This window comes from Lucilia sericata, unplaced genomic scaffold (assembly GCF_015586225.1).
Source record: "Lucilia sericata isolate MDLA Ls3-8-SP2 unplaced genomic scaffold, ASM1558622v1 Contig000256F_arrow, whole genome shotgun sequence".
NCBI classification, from domain to species: Eukaryota; Metazoa; Arthropoda; class Insecta; order Diptera; family Calliphoridae; genus Lucilia; species Lucilia sericata.
The window spans coordinates 129,796-149,312 of record NW_023994282.1 but is presented as its reverse complement, the minus strand read 5'-3'; the positions used below and the strand labels follow the sequence as shown (position 1 = coordinate 149,312).

Below are 19,517 nucleotides of genomic sequence, written 5' to 3'. Positions count from 1 at the left end.
ATAACAGACATTTTTGAGGTTTCTTATATTTTTCATGCTTATTTTTGAATTTGCTATTTTAAAAAATATTGTCTTTATTTAATTTTATTCTTAAATTGCTCACAGTCAAAACGTACCTAACGAGGAGACAACATGTTAAAATTTAAAAGTGAAAATTTAATAAAAAAAAATTAACTAATATTTTATTTTAAAAAAACCCCTCCACACTCTACACTACATACATAAACTGCATAGCTACATAAGTGTTTTGATTTTATTTTGTGTTTTTCGAATAATTATTTTTCTTCCTTGGAACGGACGGATATGTTTTCGCAATCCTTAAAAGGACTCAATATCGTTATCGTTCGTAATTGTGTTATTGTGAAAGTAACGTTTATATTGTGTTTTTTAAACTCTTTCGTAACGGCATATCCTCCCAATACCTATCGAGATTTGGATATATGCAATCACTGGAATGGTCGACGTCATTTCCTGGAACTGGGCGAACGTGGAGATTTACATGCTCGTAATGTAACCACTTCAGCATTTCGTGTACGAAATGTAAAATTGTATTTTCTCAATAGAAAATTTAATTAAAGCCAAAACTAACTAATACGAAATTATCGATTGATTTTTATAGACAACACTTTTTGCGCCATCGTCCTCCTCTACCTCCTCCTCTTCCACCTCTACAAATGGAAATTCGTTGAAAAATCGTTCGACTCTGGATTATTGGTATCAGTGTAACCTTGAATTGGTGACGTGTGCAGAATGTGTTATACGCATAACATTTACTTATGCCAATTTCTCGAAAAACTGTGAACGTATGGGCAACACGGCCCTCGGCAAATCGCTAATGTGCCCCTGTGAGCATATGCAATTTTCGGAACCGCCCTACGATAGTTCTATTTCGGGACAGGAATTTTGTGGTGATGGAAAAGTATTTCGTAGTAAAACTCGTACATTGTTGTTGAAATTTTTCTATCGAGCCACCAACAGTCATGTTTTCTCATTGCAATACTTTTCGGAACGTAAGTGAGGTTTTTTTTTATGTTTGAACGTGGGAATATAACAGATTTTAGATCATTGAATAAGGGCAAAGATGGATAATTAAATAGATAGATTAATCAATACATCAAACGATGTTTCAGTAGCAACTCCATTTGGATTAAAAACAAGTAGAATCTTTAGGTTACTTCTTCAAGAAGTTCAAAATATATGGAATAATCTAAACATATTAAGAGGAACTTAATAATATGGTCTATTACCCGAGTTATAAGTTATATATCGAAGTTACTGGCAGACATACAATTCGGCTTGGGCTCTCTTCTATGCGAATTCCCCGCCATAGCTTCAATTCGACTACTTTTTTCTTTAGTTGCGGAATAGAAGCGATTATTTCCAACTTAGATGAATTATCTGGGTCCAGACTCAATGACCTATTAAGATATTTCACAGCTATAGGCGGGATCAAATACCACATAAGTCCCTATGACTATACTTGACAGTTTATCCCATATATCACATTAACCAACCAACTTTTATAGTAGAATGATCGTGGATAAAGCGCTTTCACTATATCCAAAAAAGGGCATCGGATTATTTAAGGCAGTAAGAAGAAGATCACTTTAAATGTGTGGAATAGTTTCATATATAATTTACCTTAGTCTAAGCCCCGCGTAAGACCAAGCAAACGTCATCGAAAATGATGTCGTACCTCTAGCAATGTTTTAGTTTACTCTACGTTACGCATCCACTATTACAGCGATAGAACTTCGATTTCTTTCTCTTTAGCAACTCCATTGTCTGCCGAGAGTATTGCACCTACAGCTGCAATTGTTATGGGTAATAAGGGGAGCGGCGTTTGCCAATAATTGAGTCATACAAGCTACTCAGAATTCCTCTAAAAAGGTGATTTTCCCCATCAATAATTTACGTTTTTAAAGTCATCTCTCCAATATTTAATGGCAAAAACAGAGTCCACGGGTTTAATTGTCCAAATATGTCTTAGATCGCATCCGAGGTTGATTTAAGATATATCTGGGTGTAGATCTCTTATATAAATCACTCAGAAGTTTCAGATGGTTTTACAGAAGATACAAGACTTGATAATTCAAGAAATTTGGCTTATAACGGATGATTTTATATAGATTTTGGAACTTTTCAAGAAGAAGGGCTCGGAGTTCTAGAATAAAAATACGAATCCTTAGGACAACGTTAATACTTTCTTAACCTAGAAGAATATAGTAAAAAATTCATGTTTGGGAGATTTTCAAAGTGTTAACTCTTTTAGGTTTTCAAAAGAAAGTGAAACGTTCAGATTTCATATACAAAAACTAAGGTTTAAGATTTTAAATGATCTAAATCTGTATTATTCGACATACAATATAACTAATATTTCCGATCAACAGTAAAAACACTGGAATATCTTTACTAATCTCTAGGTAATGTTAAAATTGTCAGCGGTTCACCGTATAAAAGTTCTAACAGCGATGAAACACCACAAATCATATCGACACCGTATTTCCCCATGTCATATCCGCGTGACTATGGTACAGAACAAATTCTAACTTGCGAAGCGGATAACTGTAATGTAAGATTAGATTTTACGGACTTTCAATTGGGTCCAACGTCTACGTTGGAAATTTTCGATTCCAATGGACAAATGGTAGATTCCTTTAATGGCGAACATTTTCGTCCACCAATTATTATTAGTACTGGGAAATCACTATTATTGCAATTCCGTGGTAATGGTGTTACAGGTAGTGGTTTTCGAGCGGAAGTTACATTTGTAACACCGAAACAAAGAGAAGATCGTCTTATGCCCTACACAGGTGGGTAGTGAAGGATATAACACCTTGGTAACATTTTACACAGATTTGTTTGTTTTACTTGATAAATAGATTGTGGTGGCTTGGTTTCTGGTCCCGGTGGCGCAATAACTATGATGAATATGATTGAAAATGCCACCGATGTGCGCTTTTTCGATTGCATATGGATTATTAAGCCCGGCAATAACTATATGATGATGAAAACTCATATATCGCTAAGAATTGAGGAGTTCCACAGCATGGCTTCGCGATCAGATCTAACCATTAGACAAGGCACTACATCCGATGCTTTGGAAATCGAAAATGTTGTTTGGCCTAATAATGGCGTTAGTAAAGAGACCCATGTGGTGCCCATACTAACTGGCTATTATATACGTCTAAGGGGAGTCTTTGGCATGTCCTCCAAGTTGGCCATAGTTTATAGTGTTTTCAACTATTTAAGTAGGTTTTCTAAAAGATCTTTTAGGAATTAAAATAATTGATATAATGCTTTTATTTAGATTGCTACATTGGTTCGGAGTTTCTGTGTAGCAATAACCATTGCATCTCGATACGTTTACATTGTGATGGTTTCGATCATTGTGGTGATGGTAGTGATGAACCGGATTCTTGTGAAGATGATTGGGCGCACTTGCAAAATGATCGTCGTTGGTATTCCCACAAACCGAACTATTATTTTCCCAAAATAGAACAATATCCAGATCTAAAAACAGCTACTGGCATTTTTATTATCTCGACTTTGGGTATATTTGCTGTACTGTCTGGCTGGATGGTCATTCTATATCGTATGGGTGTAAGAGCTCGTCATCAAAGGGAATTACAGAATCACTTACAAACCATAAGTGAATTATTGGGTAAATATTCAAAGCAATATTTTAAATTTGCTTCTAAAATAATATGGAATTTTTTAAGCAGATCGTCAAGAGGAAATTACTACACCCGATGAACCGCCCAGCTATGAGGCTCCTCCGGATTACGAAGAAGTCATTAAGATTGGCATGGACACGGAAATGCGTGAGCCACGCGAACGTCATCGTAAACATCATAGACGTCATCGGGATTGCAGTCGTGCCTCTAGTAATGTCACCGTTTCCTCTACGGTACCCATCCACAATTGCAGCGATAGGCCTTCCACTTCTGCTGCTGCAGCTTCTACCTTGGCTGCCGAGAGTATGGCACCTACAGCTGCAGTTATTTTAAGTGATATTGAGGGTTCAGTTTGCCAAGATTTGACTCAACATGTCATACGAGCTACTCAGAATTGTGGTAAGTAGGAATGACAGAAAGGAACCAGGAAAATTATAAATTTTCCATTAGCTACTGATCTATTCTTATTAATTTCTATTTTAAGAATAGTTAAACCGATTTGTTTATATTTTATTAAAAAATTCTTACATCAATTAAGAATCTCGTTTGCAGGTATTACAGGCCCGTCTCAAACAGCAGAGACAGCGTCAACGTCAAATAAATGTCGTTGTAAATGCCAGGCGGAGGAAAATAAATGGAAGCATTTAACAACATCTCCGATTGTTGAAAACACTAGTCAAAATATTAATTCGTAAGTTAAGAATAACTTCTTGTTATTAACAATTTGGTCGAAAGTATCAGATTAGTTCAAAAATCGTAATACAATCAGTGAGATTAAATTGAATATTGTAATGATTTCGGTTGAATTCTTAATTATGTTAAACATATTTCAAATAGAGGCCTTTTTTCAAATATTTTGACTGTTTCATGTTGTTTACACATTGTTTACGTGATGTCAACAAAGTAAATTTCAATACTTTTTTGTACACAATAATAGACCAAACAAAATTTTTACATATTAGTAATATTTCCTATTATTTACACATTAGTCCTCTTGTACTAATACAATATACGACCAAATTGTGAAGCCCAATAATATCTTCTACACAAATCTATTATCAAATTATATCGAATAATTTCAGATGCAATACCACAACCCAATTGGAAGAATGTAGCCATGATTTCTGTGACGATACTTTAAATATTTCATTTTCATTAGGATTACCACAAACCAATAACGGAATAACGAATGAAAACAATAATAACAATAACGAAAATGGTAAGTATAACTTTTCTAAATAAAACCAATAATTAAATTCTCCATTCTAAACATTTCGAGCAGCTAACGCAAGACCCAAAAGTTCTGTAAACTGTACGGAACAAACATGTTTAACAAAATCCTGGATTGTTATGAACAGTGGCGGTCAAACGTACAAGGTACAACGTTTGCGACCCACCTTTTCGTCACCGGAATCATTTCTTCACGATTGGTCCTTCTATGCCGACTCACAGAATTATGGCTCAATTTTGCCACACGAAAAGAGTTTCATTTTAAGTAACAATACCAGTAATTTTATATCGGATCTCTCGAGAGATCCCTCAGCATATAGTATTGACAGTCAAAACTCGAAAACAAGACTGAAAAGTACTAATCCAAGTACAAATAGTTGCAGCAATAACAACATTACAAATGAAAGCGATATTACACTATACGAGGAGGATAATACGCCATCAACATCCGCCGCGACCGGTCAACAGAATTCTGATCCGGGTACACTTCTGCTGCTGATGTCAGAAATGGAAAGTGATGATGGTGAGGGTGGTGAACAGAATATTTCGTGTTTTGGTGCCGTCAATAATCCCTTTAAAGTTAATGCTAAACTAAAATACTCAGCTGTTGGCCGTACTCATATACGGAGGAGACATGCTCGCAGTAGATCCTTTACCAATAGTGGTAATGAACGTTCAGACAACACCTTGAGACGTAGTTCATCGGCCGATTTATTATTATTAAATTTGAGACCAGATAGTAGTGATATTTTGTACAGTGATAATAATAGCAAAGGAAATTTCTATTTAATTTAATAATGAACAACAAAAACAACAAACACACCTGAAATACATACATACATATTTAATGCAATTAATACAATTTGTAATTATTGTAATGAATGGAGTTTTAGTTCATGGTGAATAATAAATAAATAATGAAAATATATTTCAAAATTGGTGGCTTGTTTTATTTGTACTATTAAGAGTTTTTTCTATTAATTTTTGAAAATTATACGTATTTAGAATCTAAATCCTATCATCTAAATTTTAGATGATAGGAAATACGTCCTTCTAAATATCTTATAGCTCTAACTCTATACAAGTTCGTACTACTTGTCCATTATGTAGGTTTGACATTCTAACCAACAAAATCATTTTCTTATCATATATGCAATATGATATATATACAATGTGATTCGTAAAATTTTTGGTACATCATAATATATCAGGGAATTTTTTGACATATCTCCAATATTTCCTATTATATTCACTTTGTTTACATGATGTCAACAATGTAAATATTCGAGTTATTGATTAAAAATCATATTTATCATGTTTTTAACATGTATTTATAACATTTCATAAAATTTACACATTATTTACATAATTACCAACAATTCCTATTATTTACACATTTTTTACATGATGTCAAGTATGTAAAATTTTACAACTTTTTGCAGGGAATAATATAGCATATGAAGTTTTTTCATAACGGCAAATTTTCCTATTATTTACACATTGTTTACATGATGTCAATAATGTAAATATTTGAATTATTGATGGAAAATAATATCCTATTATATTTTTTCTTAAATTTTGACTATTTCGTCTTATTTACATATTGTTTACATGACGTCAACAATGTAAATTTTTGTATTTTTTACTGAAATAATATTATATAAGAATTTTTCACATATATTGATTATTTCATGTTATTTACACTTTGTTTACATGATGTCAACAATGCATTTTTATTGAATTTTTGATGGAAAATAATATTTTTATTATAATTTTTCTTAAATCTTTACTATTTCATATTATTTACATATTGTTTTCATGATGTCAATAATGTAAATTTTGTGTTTTTGGTGATAAATAATATTCTATTTGAATTTTTCACATATATTGATTATTTCATGTTATTTATACGTTATTTACATGATGTCAACAATGTAATTTTTTGATATTTTGATGGAAAATTATATTCTATCATAATTTTTTTCATATATTGGATATTTCATGTTATTTACACATTGTTTACATGATGTCAATAATGTAAATTTTCATGCTTTTGGTGAAAAATGTTATTCTATTAGATTTTTTCACAAATCTTGACTATTTCATGTTATTTACTTGACCACAAAATCAAATTTACATCGCCAAGTCTCACCTTCACTTTCAAAATCATATATTCAATCAATTTTTCACCAGAAATATAAATTTTATCGACAAATTATTGTTAAATTTTTTTTTTTGATACCCGTTTAGTTAACAATCCAATCATCTTACCTTGAAATCCTCTTAACTAATAAGAAACACTATAACTTTTTTTAGATTATATTGTATTTTATTAACTTGTATTTTTGCAAATTTTGTATATGATTAAATAATTATGCTCATACATTTATGTGAATTCAATTTTATGTATGTATGTTTTTTTTTTTTGGGCCATAAACTGTACAAAAAATTATATTAAAATGAAATTTTAATTCGAAAATTAGTATAAGAATAAATAATATTGAAAATTTAGAACTAATCTCAAATTTAAACCTAACCTTAAAATCATAGAATATCTATTGTTTACTTTACTCTGCTTTTATATACATTTTAGCAAAATCAAAGTTTCATTGACACACAACAGGAAAGTCTATTTTTTTAAATACATAATATTTTTAACTTAAAATGAACTTTAATTAGAAACCATTGACTGTAAATAGACTTAATAAATGCATTTTGTACAGTTTATGCGGACCTTCAGCGTTAAACAGACATTTTTATTATTATATATTATGTATGTATATGACATTAAATACTGTGTATGTGTGTGTGTGTCCTTATAAAGTTACATACAAACTGAGACAAATTGACAAATTAAAAATGTTAATGCTTTAACTAAATATAATTTTACTTAATTAAAATCTAAAAATTCATTTAATGATTTCTTGATATTTTAAAGTGAAATTTACTGGAAATTATGTATTTCAGTTTTGTGAGTTTTTCTTAATAGTTTTTATAAAAAAAAAGTAATTTTCAATAAGCTTTAATTAAAATATACATACTAAAACTACAGACACTCATTGGTAGATAAAATGAAAATTAAAAACCCAGCTTGAATAACAAATTGTTAAAATTTTCAATAAAAGACCAACATATGAATTGCACTTTTTAAAGTTAAACTCAAAATGTATAATCTCGACTACAATAAAACGGTCTGCCGAACATAAACTAATTTCATTATTTTATTTTCAAAACTTAAAAAATATGAATTCTCACGTGTTCTTGCCGTTTAAAATAGTACTAACATATAAGCTACGAGTCTAGTATATAGTCTAGACTATTGACTAGACTATATACTAGACTATAGATTAGACTATAGACTAGACTATGGACTAGACTATATACTAGACTATAGACTAGACTATAGACTAGACTATAGACTAGACTATATACTAGACTATAGACTAGACTATATACTAGACTATAGACTAGACTATAGACTAGACTATAGACTAGACTATATACTAGACTATAGACTAGACTATATACTAGACTATAGACTAGACTATAGACTAGACTATAGACTAGACTATCGACTAGACTATAGACCAGACTATAAACTAAACTATAGACTAGACTATAGTATAGCCTATAGACTAGACTATAGACCAGACTATAAACTAAACTATAGACTGGACTATAGTATAGCCTATAGACTAAACTATAGACTAGAATATAGACTAGACTATAGACTAGACTATAGACTAGACTATAGACTAGACTATAGACTAGACTATAGACTAGACTATAGACTAGACTATAGACTAGACTATAGACTAGACTATAGACTAGACTATAGACTAGACTATAGACTAGACTATAGACTAGACTATAGACTAGACTATAGACTAGACTATAGACTAGACTATATACTAGACTATAGACTAGACTATAGACTATAGACTAGACTATAGACTAGACTATAGACTAGACTATAGACTAGACTATAGACTAGACTATATACTAGACTATAGACTAGACTATAGACTAGACTATAGACTAGACTATAGACTAGACTATAGACTAGACTATAGACTAGACTATAGACTAGACTATAGACTTGACTATAGACTAGACTATAGACTAGACTATATACTAGACTATAGACTAGACTATATACTAGACTATAGACTAGACTATATACTAGACTATAGACTAGACTATAGACTAGACTATAGACTAAACTATAGACTAGACTATAGACTAGACTATAGACTAGACTATAGACTAGACTATAGACTAGACTATATACTAGACTATAGACTAGACTATATACTAGACTATAGACTAGACTATATACTAGACTAGACTAGACTATAGACTAGACTATAGACTAGACTATAGACTAGACTATAGACTAGACTATAGACTAGACTATAGACTAGACTATAGACTAGACTATAGACTAGACTATATACTAGACTATAGACTAGACTATACTAGACTATAGACTATAGACTAGACTATAGACTAGACTATAGACTAGACTATAGACTAGACTATAGACTAGACTATAGACTAGACTATAGACTAGACTATATACTAGACTATAGACTAGACTATATACTAGACTATAGACTAGACTATATACTAGACTATAGACTAGACTAGACTACTACTATAGAGACTATAGACTAGACTATATACTAGACTATATACTAGACTATACTAGACTATAGACTAGACTATAGACCAGACTATAAACTAAACTATAGACTAGATTATAGACTAGACTATAGACTAGACTATAGACTAGACTATAGACTAGACTATAGACTAGACTATAGACTAGACTATAGACTAGACTATAGACTAGACTATAGACTAGACTATAGACTAGACTATAGACTAGACTATAGACTAGACTATAGACTAGACTATAGACTAGACTATAGACTAGACTATAGACTAGACTAGACTAGACTAGACTATAGACTAGACTATAGACTAGACTATAGACTAGACTATAGACTAGACTATAGACTAGACTATAGACTAGACTATAGACTAGACTATAGACTAGACTATAGACTAGACTATAGACTAGACTATAGACTAGACTATAGACTAGACTATAGACTAGACTATAGACTAGACTATAGACTAGACTATAGACTAGACTATAGACTAGACTATAGACTAGACTATAGACTAGACTATAGACTAGACTATAGACTAGACTATAGACTAGACTATAGACTAGACTATAGACTAGACTATAGACTAGACTATAGACTAGACTATAGACTAGACTATAGACTAGACTATAGACTAGACTATAGACTAGACTATAGACTAGACTATACTAGACTATAGACTAGACTATAGACTAGACTATAGACTAGACTATAGACTAGACTATAGACTAGACTATAGACTAGACTATATACTAGACTATATACTAGACTATAGACTAGACTATAGACCAGACTATAAACTAAACTATAGACTAGACTATATACTAGACTATAGACTAGACTATATACTAGACTATAGACTAGACTATAGACTAGACTATATACTAGACTATATACTAGACTATAGACCAGACTATAAACTAAACTATAGACTAGACTATAGTATAGCCTATAGACTAGACTATAGACCAGACTATAAACTAAACTATAGACTGGACTATAGTATAGCCTATAGACTAAACTATAGACTAGACTATAGTATAGCCTATAGACTAAACTATAGACTAGACTATAGACTAAACTATAGAATAGACTATAATATAGCCTATAGACTGAACTATAGAATAGACTGTAGACTAAACTATAAAAATATATCTTATCGAAAGAACAGTTTTAAAAATTCCTCTTTTTATAGAAAAGTGTCAAAACTTCCTCTTAGCTTTGAACAATTTTGGTATTTTCTCATTTCCTTAAATTTTTTCGAAAGTTTTTCTTTGCAAAACTTTTAAAAAACATAAATTTCAACTAAAAAACTCTGCTGGGAAAGAAAGAACAATAATTTTGTTTTGTTTTAAAACCAAATATTAAGCCTTAATATACAATATATGTTAAATATTTTAATAATTTTTTGTTAAATATTTTCTTTCATTCTTTCTATCATCTTTGTTTTGTTATTATAATGGTGGTTATTGGAGAGAATTGAATTACTTAATCACATTTATTAAATATTGCCCTTAAGTGTACTACATAGTTTTTAATGTTTGTATGTATGTCTGTCTATATATTTTTCTGTTTTAAATCTGTGTTTCAGTGTGGAATGTTGCTTCTTTTTTTTCATTTTGTTTACTGTTTGCCTATTAAATATGAACATTTACTGTTGCTGCTGCTGTTGTTGATGTTGTTTTAAGGTTTCATTTAATAAATTTTTACCAGAATTTTCCAAAGGAACCACTATATTACGTAAACTATCAATACTACTGCGTAAACGTGCTGTTTGAAATTTGACTGGCATTTTAGGTGAGCTGGTAACGGAAAATGCTTTAAATTCCTGTAAGTAAAAGTTTAATAAATAGAGAGTAAAGAAAATAAAATAAGAGTATAATTACTGGTCATGTTAACAATTATAATTGTTTTTTTTTTATTACACATTTTTATCAAATAAAGCATATTTCATTTGTTAAACGAAGAAAGAATAAAAATGTTTACCAAGCTAAAGAAAAACTATAAAGAATATATATATTTTTATATAAACACAACTTAAATTAAGAAAAAAAACTTAAAAAATTATATAATAATATTGTCATGGTGAAAATATGGGAATAAAAGAATTAAATAAACAGAAAAACGTTTGGATAATTAAGAAATATTTGTTAAATTTTAGGAAATTAAACAATTCTGTAACAATTACATTATACGAAAATTGTTTTCTATATGGAAGTAATATCAGTTCATTTATTTTCAAACTTTACTTGATGTCAATTCATTTTTCATTAAATTACTTTAAGAATTCAATTATTTTTTAACTCGTATCATAAATTACAAACGTTTTTCTCTAATCATAAATAAACATTTTGCAAGTGCCAAGAGAAAAGTATAACAAAAAGAAAACTAAACTTAAAAAAGGTAAAAAAAAAACGATTTCAGTGAATGTTTTTTGTGATGATATATAATGATGCACGCTGGGACGGTTGAAAGCATTTGGGAATTACAGGTTTTTATATTATATTTTCTTCACTTAAGATACCTGATGACCTGATGGCGAATTCGATTCACTTCCTGTTGCCGACATATACGACTGAAATGTCGCTGTTGTTTGTGCATCCCGATTGCCACGCGTTGAGACTTTTTCTTGTAACGTATTTAAAGTTTTCGAAAACCATGGCTGCCAACTATTACGATTTGATTGCATTTCAGTTATAGTCGTACTTAATTGATGATTTAAATCTTGATTTTTACATTCGGCTTCTACTTGAGCCAGTTTAGCTTGTGCCAATTCCAATTCCAGCTCACGTATACGATGTAGGGCTGAGTGCAGAGGATCTAAAGGTCCCAATGGTGGTTCATTAGCATTTTTATTACTATTTGCTAGAGACATGTTATCATTGGTGATTGTTGTTGTCACACTGTTAGCATGGTTGTCCTGTTCAATGTGTTGTGAACAATTTTGACATTTGGATACAGTGGTCTGGAAAAAAATAAAGGCAAACGTTTTCATTTAAAAAGGATTTTCCATTATATAAAATTTCCTTTTTTTAATTTTTTTTAATTTCTATCTTTTATAGAATATTCTTGAAAATTTCTTTATTTCATAAAAAAATTACTGTTCTATATAGAAAATTTCTCTTTATATAAAAAATCACTCTTTCTATATAGAAAATTTCTCTTTATATAAAAAATCACTCTTTCTATATAGAAAATTTCTCTTTATATAAAAAATCACTCTTTCTATACAGAAAATTTCTCTTTATATAAAAAATCTTTCTATATAGATCATTTCTCTTTATATAAAAAATTTTCAAAAATTTCTCTTTTTATAGAAAACTTTCGCAAATGCCTCTTTTTTACAACATTTCCGGAAATTTACCCTTTTTTATAGAAAACTAGACTATAGCTATTCGAAATTGTTTCTATTTATAGAAAATTTTCTTTTTGGAAAAAAATCTCTTTTTGATAGAAAATTTTCAAAATTTTCTCGTTTTTATAGAAAATTTTATAATTTTCCTCTTTTTTGTTGAAAATTATCGAAATTTTTTCTTTTTTTATAGAAAATTTTCGAAATTTTTTAAAAATTTTCTCTTTTTATAGAATATTTTCGATTTTTTTTTTTTAGAAAATTTTCGAAATTTTCTTTTTTTTACAGAAAATTTTAAAAATTTTCTTTTTTACAGAAAATTTTTGAAATTTTCTTTTTTTACAGAAAATTTTCGAAATTTTCTTCTTTTACAGAAAATTTTCGAAATTTTCTTTTTTACAGAAAATTTTCGAAATTTTCTTTTTTGCAGAAAATTTTCGAAATTTTTCAAAATTTTCTCTTTTTATAAAAATTTTTCAAAATTTTCTCTTTTATAGAAAATTTTCGAAATTTTCTCTTTTTATAGAATAGCTTCGAAATTTTCTCTTTTTATAGAATAGTTTCGAAATTTTCTTTTTTTACAGAAAATTTTCGAAATTTTCTTTTTTTACAGAAAATTTTCGAAATTTTCTTTTTTTACAGAAAATTTTCGAAATTTTCTTTTTTTACAGAAAATTTTCGAAATGTTCTCTTTTTATAGAATGTTTTCGAAATATTCTCTTTTTATAGAATGTTTTCGAAATATTCACTTTCCTTAGGAAATTAACGATAACTTGCCTCTTAGAAAACTTTAAAAAAGGACTTTTACAACTCACCATCACTGCTCCCAAAGTCTCATTCAATGTCGTCATATCCTGCTCCAAACGTTGTATAATCTGTTTGTAATCCTGTATAATACCCGTATGTTTCTTCTCCTTCTCAATGGCACGTTCATTAGCTTCGGCTAATTTCTGTTGCAACTCATTTATCTCCCCCTGTAACTTACGCCTTTCACCACCAAAACGATTCTCATATATTTGAGCCTCTTTCTCTATACGCTCTTCATTCTGTTTCTTTTGCATAAATTCATCTTCATATTGTTTTAACTTTTTAATCTTACGATCACAAGCCATTTTCATAATACGTCTAGCCTGGCTAGAACTGCGACATTTTTTGGGCAAAGTAACACGGAAATATTTGAGAATGCCCTCAAAATCTAACTGGCGCAAATCATTTTCACATATCGATAGTAAAGTGAGAGCAACTTGAAATAGTAAAGGTATACCATCCAAAAGGAATACATCGAGTACATGGAATACAAAACATAGGGGAAAGCGAGCTGTGAATAGAGTCAAAAGCCATTGCGAGGCATACATATGAGTTTCAATGCCACAATTTACGAAATGTTCATAGAGTTTGGGCAAATGATCTTTGATTAAACGTTCCAGTTGATAAAGACGTAGATATAAGACCTCAAAGCCTTGTTTATAGAGATCACGTAGACTGTAATCGTACATTAGAGATACTAAAACACAAAAAGCATCCTCCTCGGGCATCTATTGTAAAAATAAATAGTTGAAACTTTTGAAAACATTTGAAATCTTTAGAAAAACTTACGTGCAACAATAAACTAGCAGCTATAAAACTCAAACCCTGACAATAGCCCACTTCACTGTCATATACCGCATAAGCTTTAGATACTTTGAAAAGAGCATCTTGACCTTAAGGAAATTTAAAAATAAAAACGATTTTATACATATATTATAAAAAACGTTTATAGGTTTTTATTTACCGGAACCACCACTTTCTTTAAAGCATTTATGTGCTGGAAATGTGCGGTGTATATCGCGCTGTATAACAGTTTCACATTTGGTTTCCTAGAAAAGAAATAAATGAATAGACACAAGACGTAGGTAGCATTTAACAGGGCTGTCACTTACTTTGGTTATTAAATTCTTATACATATCGAGCATTTCGGTTTTACTTTCCACTCCCGCCAATTTTTTCCAAATCATTTCACGCAATGCCTCCGGTACTCCAAGACGAACTAAAGGTGCTAAATTTTTGGGACGTTTTTCACCATCCCATTCCTTAAGTACCGGATCCCATTCATCTAGAGTATCTTGTGAGCAATCTTTAGAAACTTCACCAGTACCACTCAATAAGGGTTCATCGCCATCTGACAAATCTTCTGGATCAGTGGGACATTCATCTTCAATCGAGGCAATTGAAGCGGAGCGTACTATACGTGACAAATTATTCATGCCAAATTTAAGTAAATATGAAGAAGATGTTGACTGTTGTGGTGGTTCGGTTATCTCTTCAGATGGATCTATAGAGCTGACCTTCCAGCTATACTCATCTGTGGTGCGTTTCAAGTGTAAATAGAAACGCAAAGTCATGGGACGCTTTGAAATAAAATGATCCATTATGCGCAATTCACTAGCAGACTGTATGCTAACAGGAGTTTCCATAACAAATCTTACAGGCTCCTGTATGCCACGAATAACAATATCAACCGCCACGGTTAAGAAAGTCTTAGAAGTTTCCACATTAAATTGTTCAAAAGCTTTTTCGCCAGCCTTCCATTCTGCACGAATATGATAGGGATTTAAACATAACGGGGTAAGTGAAGCTGGAGCATCACCATTAGCTGCAGCCGTTATATTACTGCCATTGCCACTTGCACTGGAAGCAGCAGCTGCCGTTGGTTGTATATATCCCATGGTTATCATATCAATCAATTGCATATCAGCTTGTCTCACCAGCTTGCCGGGACTTAATAATACACCAAAACAACGTTCAATCAATAAGGGCTGTAAAACAGTCGAGGGAGTTTGTTTGACTGTTATATAAACTTCTTTATCTGTATTGGCCCTTAATTTAAAGCAATGACGATCACGGGGCACTGGAGTATAGGAGTTTTTAGCCACCTTTTCGCGTATCTCCAAAGAAACTAAAAATTCATAACCGGCCGTATTTAAGGGATTACCACTGATATCCGATGTTATGGAATTCATCATATTACTGTCCACAGCAGAAGTAAGACTGCAAGTCATGCTAGGTGGATAAGTCTGGAAGGCCTTTTGGAAACAGGCTGTTAGAAAAAAACACCATACATTATTTTTCAAGAATAGTTTTATATAAACACAACTACTTACCGCTAACTTGATTAACCGCTTCGGGTATATGGCAACGAAAAACATGACACTGAAATAAAGAATCACCATGCAACCAGGTAAAAGCAAAACATCCATGTTCCACTGTCTCTATTGGTCCACGAAAATACAATATAATACTTTGTATTTCATAGGTGGCTATGATGGTATTGCTATCGGCATCATGCAACACAACCAAACCATCCGAACAATTCGGTATACTGATGGAAATTTTGAGACCATTCGAAGCAGTGCCATTATTTAGTTCACTCATTATGCGATAAACATCCAGCTCTGATTTCGGAGCATTTATATTGGCTGCACCCAAATAGGTGACACCAGAAAATATGGTGCAACCTTGATCTATTTCGGAAACTTAGAAAAAAAATTAGCTTTTTCTATTTCTGTTTCTTTTGCATAAATTCATCTTCATATTATTTAAACTTGTTAATCCTACTATCAGAAATACGTCTAGACTAACTGTAACTGCAACATATTTTAAGCAAAATCTAGGCTTTATTAGGGGAATAGATTGGTAACGGACAATGGAGATTTCCCTTCTTTACTCTTCACATCTTTCTTATTATTCTATCTTCTTCATATATTCTTTGCTCTTTCTTCTGGGGAAAAACAATAGACCCTTTGCGTCAAAACTTTTTTAACTAAACTAAACTAATACAGAAATATTTGAGTATAACCTAAAAATTAAAATTTTGACTAAAAATTCAAAATTTAAAGTAAAATCTAATATTCATTGACTACCATTCTTTTACTAAAAATTCAGTTTTTCACTAAAAACTTAATTATTCACTAAATTTTCTTCTTTATTCACTAAATTTTCTTTTTGATCTCTAAGAAAATTCAAATATCTTTTAAATAAACACTGTGAATTGCTTTATGGTACTTACTCTCTTCATCGGTATCATTTCTTTCGGGTTTCATAACATCTTGTTTCTCATCCAAATCAACACCTCCATCTCCGCTTGTACGCACTGTCATACTGGCAGGCATATTTCCACCAGTATTCGCATCTATACAATCATAAAATACCGATTGGCCAACACGATTTAATTCTGAATTCGATTCATCACTTTTGGGTGTTGGTGTATTATTGCTGTTGTTGACGGTGGTGGTGGTGACATCTTTTACAGCTAAACGTGGTGGTATTGTTTGAGTTTTCATCGCTAAAGCTGCTGCTGTTGTCGACTTATCGTGTGGTACTAACAATGCTGGACTTGTTGTGCCCATTAAGGGCAATGTAAGTGATTTATTCTTAAGATTTGTATTATTCGAAACACCCAGACTACCACTTACTAAAATCGAGAAAAAAAATAAATCAATAAACTTTCAATTGACTCGTAAAGGCCAATTCAATTATAAGAATTTATGATGCGTTTTGATAACTTGCTTACGTACTTGTTTGGTTTGTATTTTTGTTTTTGGAGCAAAGTATGTGAGTAAAGAGGGGCGTATATTTGATGTATAGTGTTATTTATTTTCTTTGGGTATCATTGATGTTACCATAGCAGCTTAATGTTTATAAATTTCTTCAGCTGTTTTAACAAAGATTTGGAAAACAATAGGTACGCCTAAAGCGTAATACATTATCTGTATTAAAATAAAATCCAAATATAATAGCTAAAAGATGACTAGAAAGCAAAGTTAGACAGTCCGTCTGTTGGTTGAAATCGATTTTACGCAAGATTTTCTGGAGAATTTGGTGTTTTTATAGAATTAATAGTTGTTGATATATTTTAGTTTGAAAAAACATTAACCCTGATCCACTATGATTGTAAATCCAATTGGAAAATATATATCAATATATTATAATTTATGATTGCTAACAATAATAAAACCCGATTAGACCGAAATGGAAATTCTGCAAATATCCAAAAATTCAGCATTAGGGGAACATATTGTCGAATGCCAAAAATAACCTTGAGTAAATTTGAAGTAATAATTTTAAAAATCTTTTGCAAGCAATTGCTACATTTTAAAAATCTGTCGGCAGTTAAAAAATGTCTAAATATTTCCTGTAAGTTAGGGATTTCTTTCTTTACTTATAAGTTATAACTCTTTTAATAGGTATTAAATTTAATATTATATGGATATTTAAACCAATAGAAACAGGAAAACATCGTTTCAGCAAAATCTAAAACACAGGATTGTTTTTGAATCTATCTCATAATATGGATGGAGTAAGTTAACAGTATGTACATATAGCTCTTTAAAATATGTTTATCTCACAAAAGATCTTTAGGTATTCAAACAAACATGTTTTTTTCATTTTATTTAATTGGTCAATATAATATTATCATTAAAGTAATTATATTAATCAATTGTTGATACATAGTTATTGTAAATGGGTGACTCAACAATTAATGCAATACTATACAAAATGTCCACCCACATTTTCTTTTTATAATAGGTACCTATCTAACGACCTAATTTCTTATTCTTTTACAAAAAAAAAAAACAAATCCTCAAATTTTTAAACAGATTAGAAAGTAATATTTTCAACAATAACTGTGTATTATTTACCTTCTCCTGCTTTCTCAGATTCCAACTCTTTTAAAGCATCAGTCATAGCATTTTGTATATCCGAAATATTACGATTATTGGCAATATCCAATGATGGTTGTATATCAAGTGGTGTTGTCAAATTACTATCGGTAACAATTTCATATTCTCCACTTGTGGTTATTGAAGATTCCGAGGATTTCGTACTTAAATTATCATCCATGTTCGTATATGGCGTAGTAAATGATAATAAATGAGTTTCTAGGGGTCTCAAGAAGAGTAGGAGAAGTTTTTCTTAATATGCAAATTATTCACTTTTATTTTCTATTATTTCAAATTAAACATTGCAAAGTGTATTATTTTAAACATGTTTACCACATTATAATCGTTTTACATTGTGTACATTAGTAATTATAGGAAATATTGTCGGAATTTTAAAAAAATGTATTCCTTTTTTCAACCTTTTTGGTAAATCGATGACGAATCGCTCGCCTTCCTATTGTTTGTGTTATTTTTTTTATTATTTTCACTAGTATTGTGTTGAGTTATAATAAAAAAAAAGTATTGTATGTAAGTGGGGTATGATGTGACAATCAATTACCTCCTCGGGGGGTTTTTGTAAAATTTTCAATCTTACGTATAGAATTTTTTCATTTCATTTGCAAACTTATTTTAACTATTTCTTTTTATCTGCACATTTAACAAACTTATTACCAATATTCACATACGTTTACTTATTTTGTTTATAAATATTTGGAATTTTTGTTATTGTTTAATATTAATCGTGGAGAGGAAAAATTTATTTCTTTTATTTTTGCGATTCCTTTCTTTGCTTTTTTCTATTATACTTTAACTTTGACACTTGCTTTACATTTGCATTCTTTTTTTATATCGTAGATTTTTTGAACGTATTTTTTGTAATTTG

General features: G+C 30.6%; 2 protein-coding genes across 7 annotated transcripts; one reads left to right on the top strand and one right to left on the bottom strand.

The window, feature by feature from the left end:
- The first annotated feature begins 89 nt into the window (after nt 1-89).
- LOC119602848 lies at nt 90-5,843 on the top strand. Of its 4 annotated transcripts, none has more exons than XR_005231376.1 (9): nt 90-540; nt 620-1,010; nt 2,424-2,813; nt 2,883-3,251; nt 3,311-3,664; nt 3,726-4,076; nt 4,216-4,368; nt 4,760-4,896; nt 4,960-5,010. XR_005231376.1 is itself a non-coding variant. In XM_037954620.1 (9 exons), exons 1-9 carry the CDS (start codon nt 304-306, stop codon nt 5,700-5,702), a joined length of 3,111 nt encoding a protein of 1,036 aa, XP_037810548.1. In that variant the 5' UTR covers nt 90-303; the 3' UTR covers nt 5,703-5,843. The 4 variants fall into 4 exon arrangements, 2 of the variants coding, with proteins under 2 accessions (XP_037810548.1, XP_037810549.1); XM_037954620.1 differs by having other exon boundaries at nt 4,230-4,368; nt 4,960-5,843; XM_037954621.1 differs by having other exon boundaries at nt 99-531; nt 4,230-4,368; nt 4,960-5,835.
- Nucleotides 5,844-10,713: 4,870 nt separating this feature from the next.
- LOC119602844 (rab GTPase-activating protein 1-like) lies at nt 10,714-19,454 on the bottom strand. 3 transcript variants are annotated; one of them, XM_037954612.1, is made up of 9 exons: nt 18,614-19,454; nt 16,981-17,385; nt 16,076-16,447; nt 14,855-16,011; nt 14,707-14,791; nt 14,532-14,635; nt 13,751-14,470; nt 12,108-12,548; nt 10,714-11,411 (listed from the first exon to the last, which is right to left on the bottom strand). In XM_037954612.1, the coding sequence occupies exons 1-9, from the start codon at nt 18,813-18,815 to the stop codon at nt 11,235-11,237; spliced, it is 3,663 nt and encodes a 1,220-aa protein (XP_037810540.1). In that variant the 5' UTR covers nt 18,816-19,454; the 3' UTR covers nt 10,714-11,234. The 3 variants fall into 3 exon arrangements, with proteins under 3 accessions (XP_037810540.1, XP_037810542.1, XP_037810541.1); XM_037954614.1 differs by having other exon boundaries at nt 19,194-19,454; XM_037954613.1 differs by lacking the exon at nt 18,614-19,454 and adding an exon at nt 17,489-17,635.
- Nucleotides 19,455-19,517: the final 63 nt, after the last annotated feature.

Excerpts from the sequence above, each read along its gene's own strand:
- LOC119602848 (XM_037954620.1), top strand. The coding sequence starts at position 304 with ATGTTTTCGCAATCCTTAAAAGGACTCAATATCGTTATCGTTCGTAAT. Across the intron at positions 2,814-2,882 it reads TCGTCTTATGCCCTACACAG|ATTGTGGTGGCTTGGTTTCT; the intron begins GTGGGTAGTGAA and ends CTTGATAAATAG. Across the intron at positions 4,369-4,759 it reads ACTAGTCAAAATATTAATTC|ATGCAATACCACAACCCAAT; the intron begins GTAAGTTAAGAA and ends GAATAATTTCAG.
- LOC119602844 (XM_037954612.1), bottom strand. The coding sequence starts at position 18,815 with ATGGATGATAATTTAAGTACGAAATCCTCGGAATCTTCAATAACCACA. Across the intron at positions 17,386-18,613 it reads ATCTGAGAAAGCAGGAGAAG|TAAGTGGTAGTCTGGGTGTT; the intron begins GTAAATAATACA and ends TCTCGATTTTAG. Across the intron at positions 14,636-14,706 it reads TAAAGAAAGTGGTGGTTCCG|GTCAAGATGCTCTTTTCAAA; the intron begins GTAAATAAAAAC and ends AATTTCCTTAAG.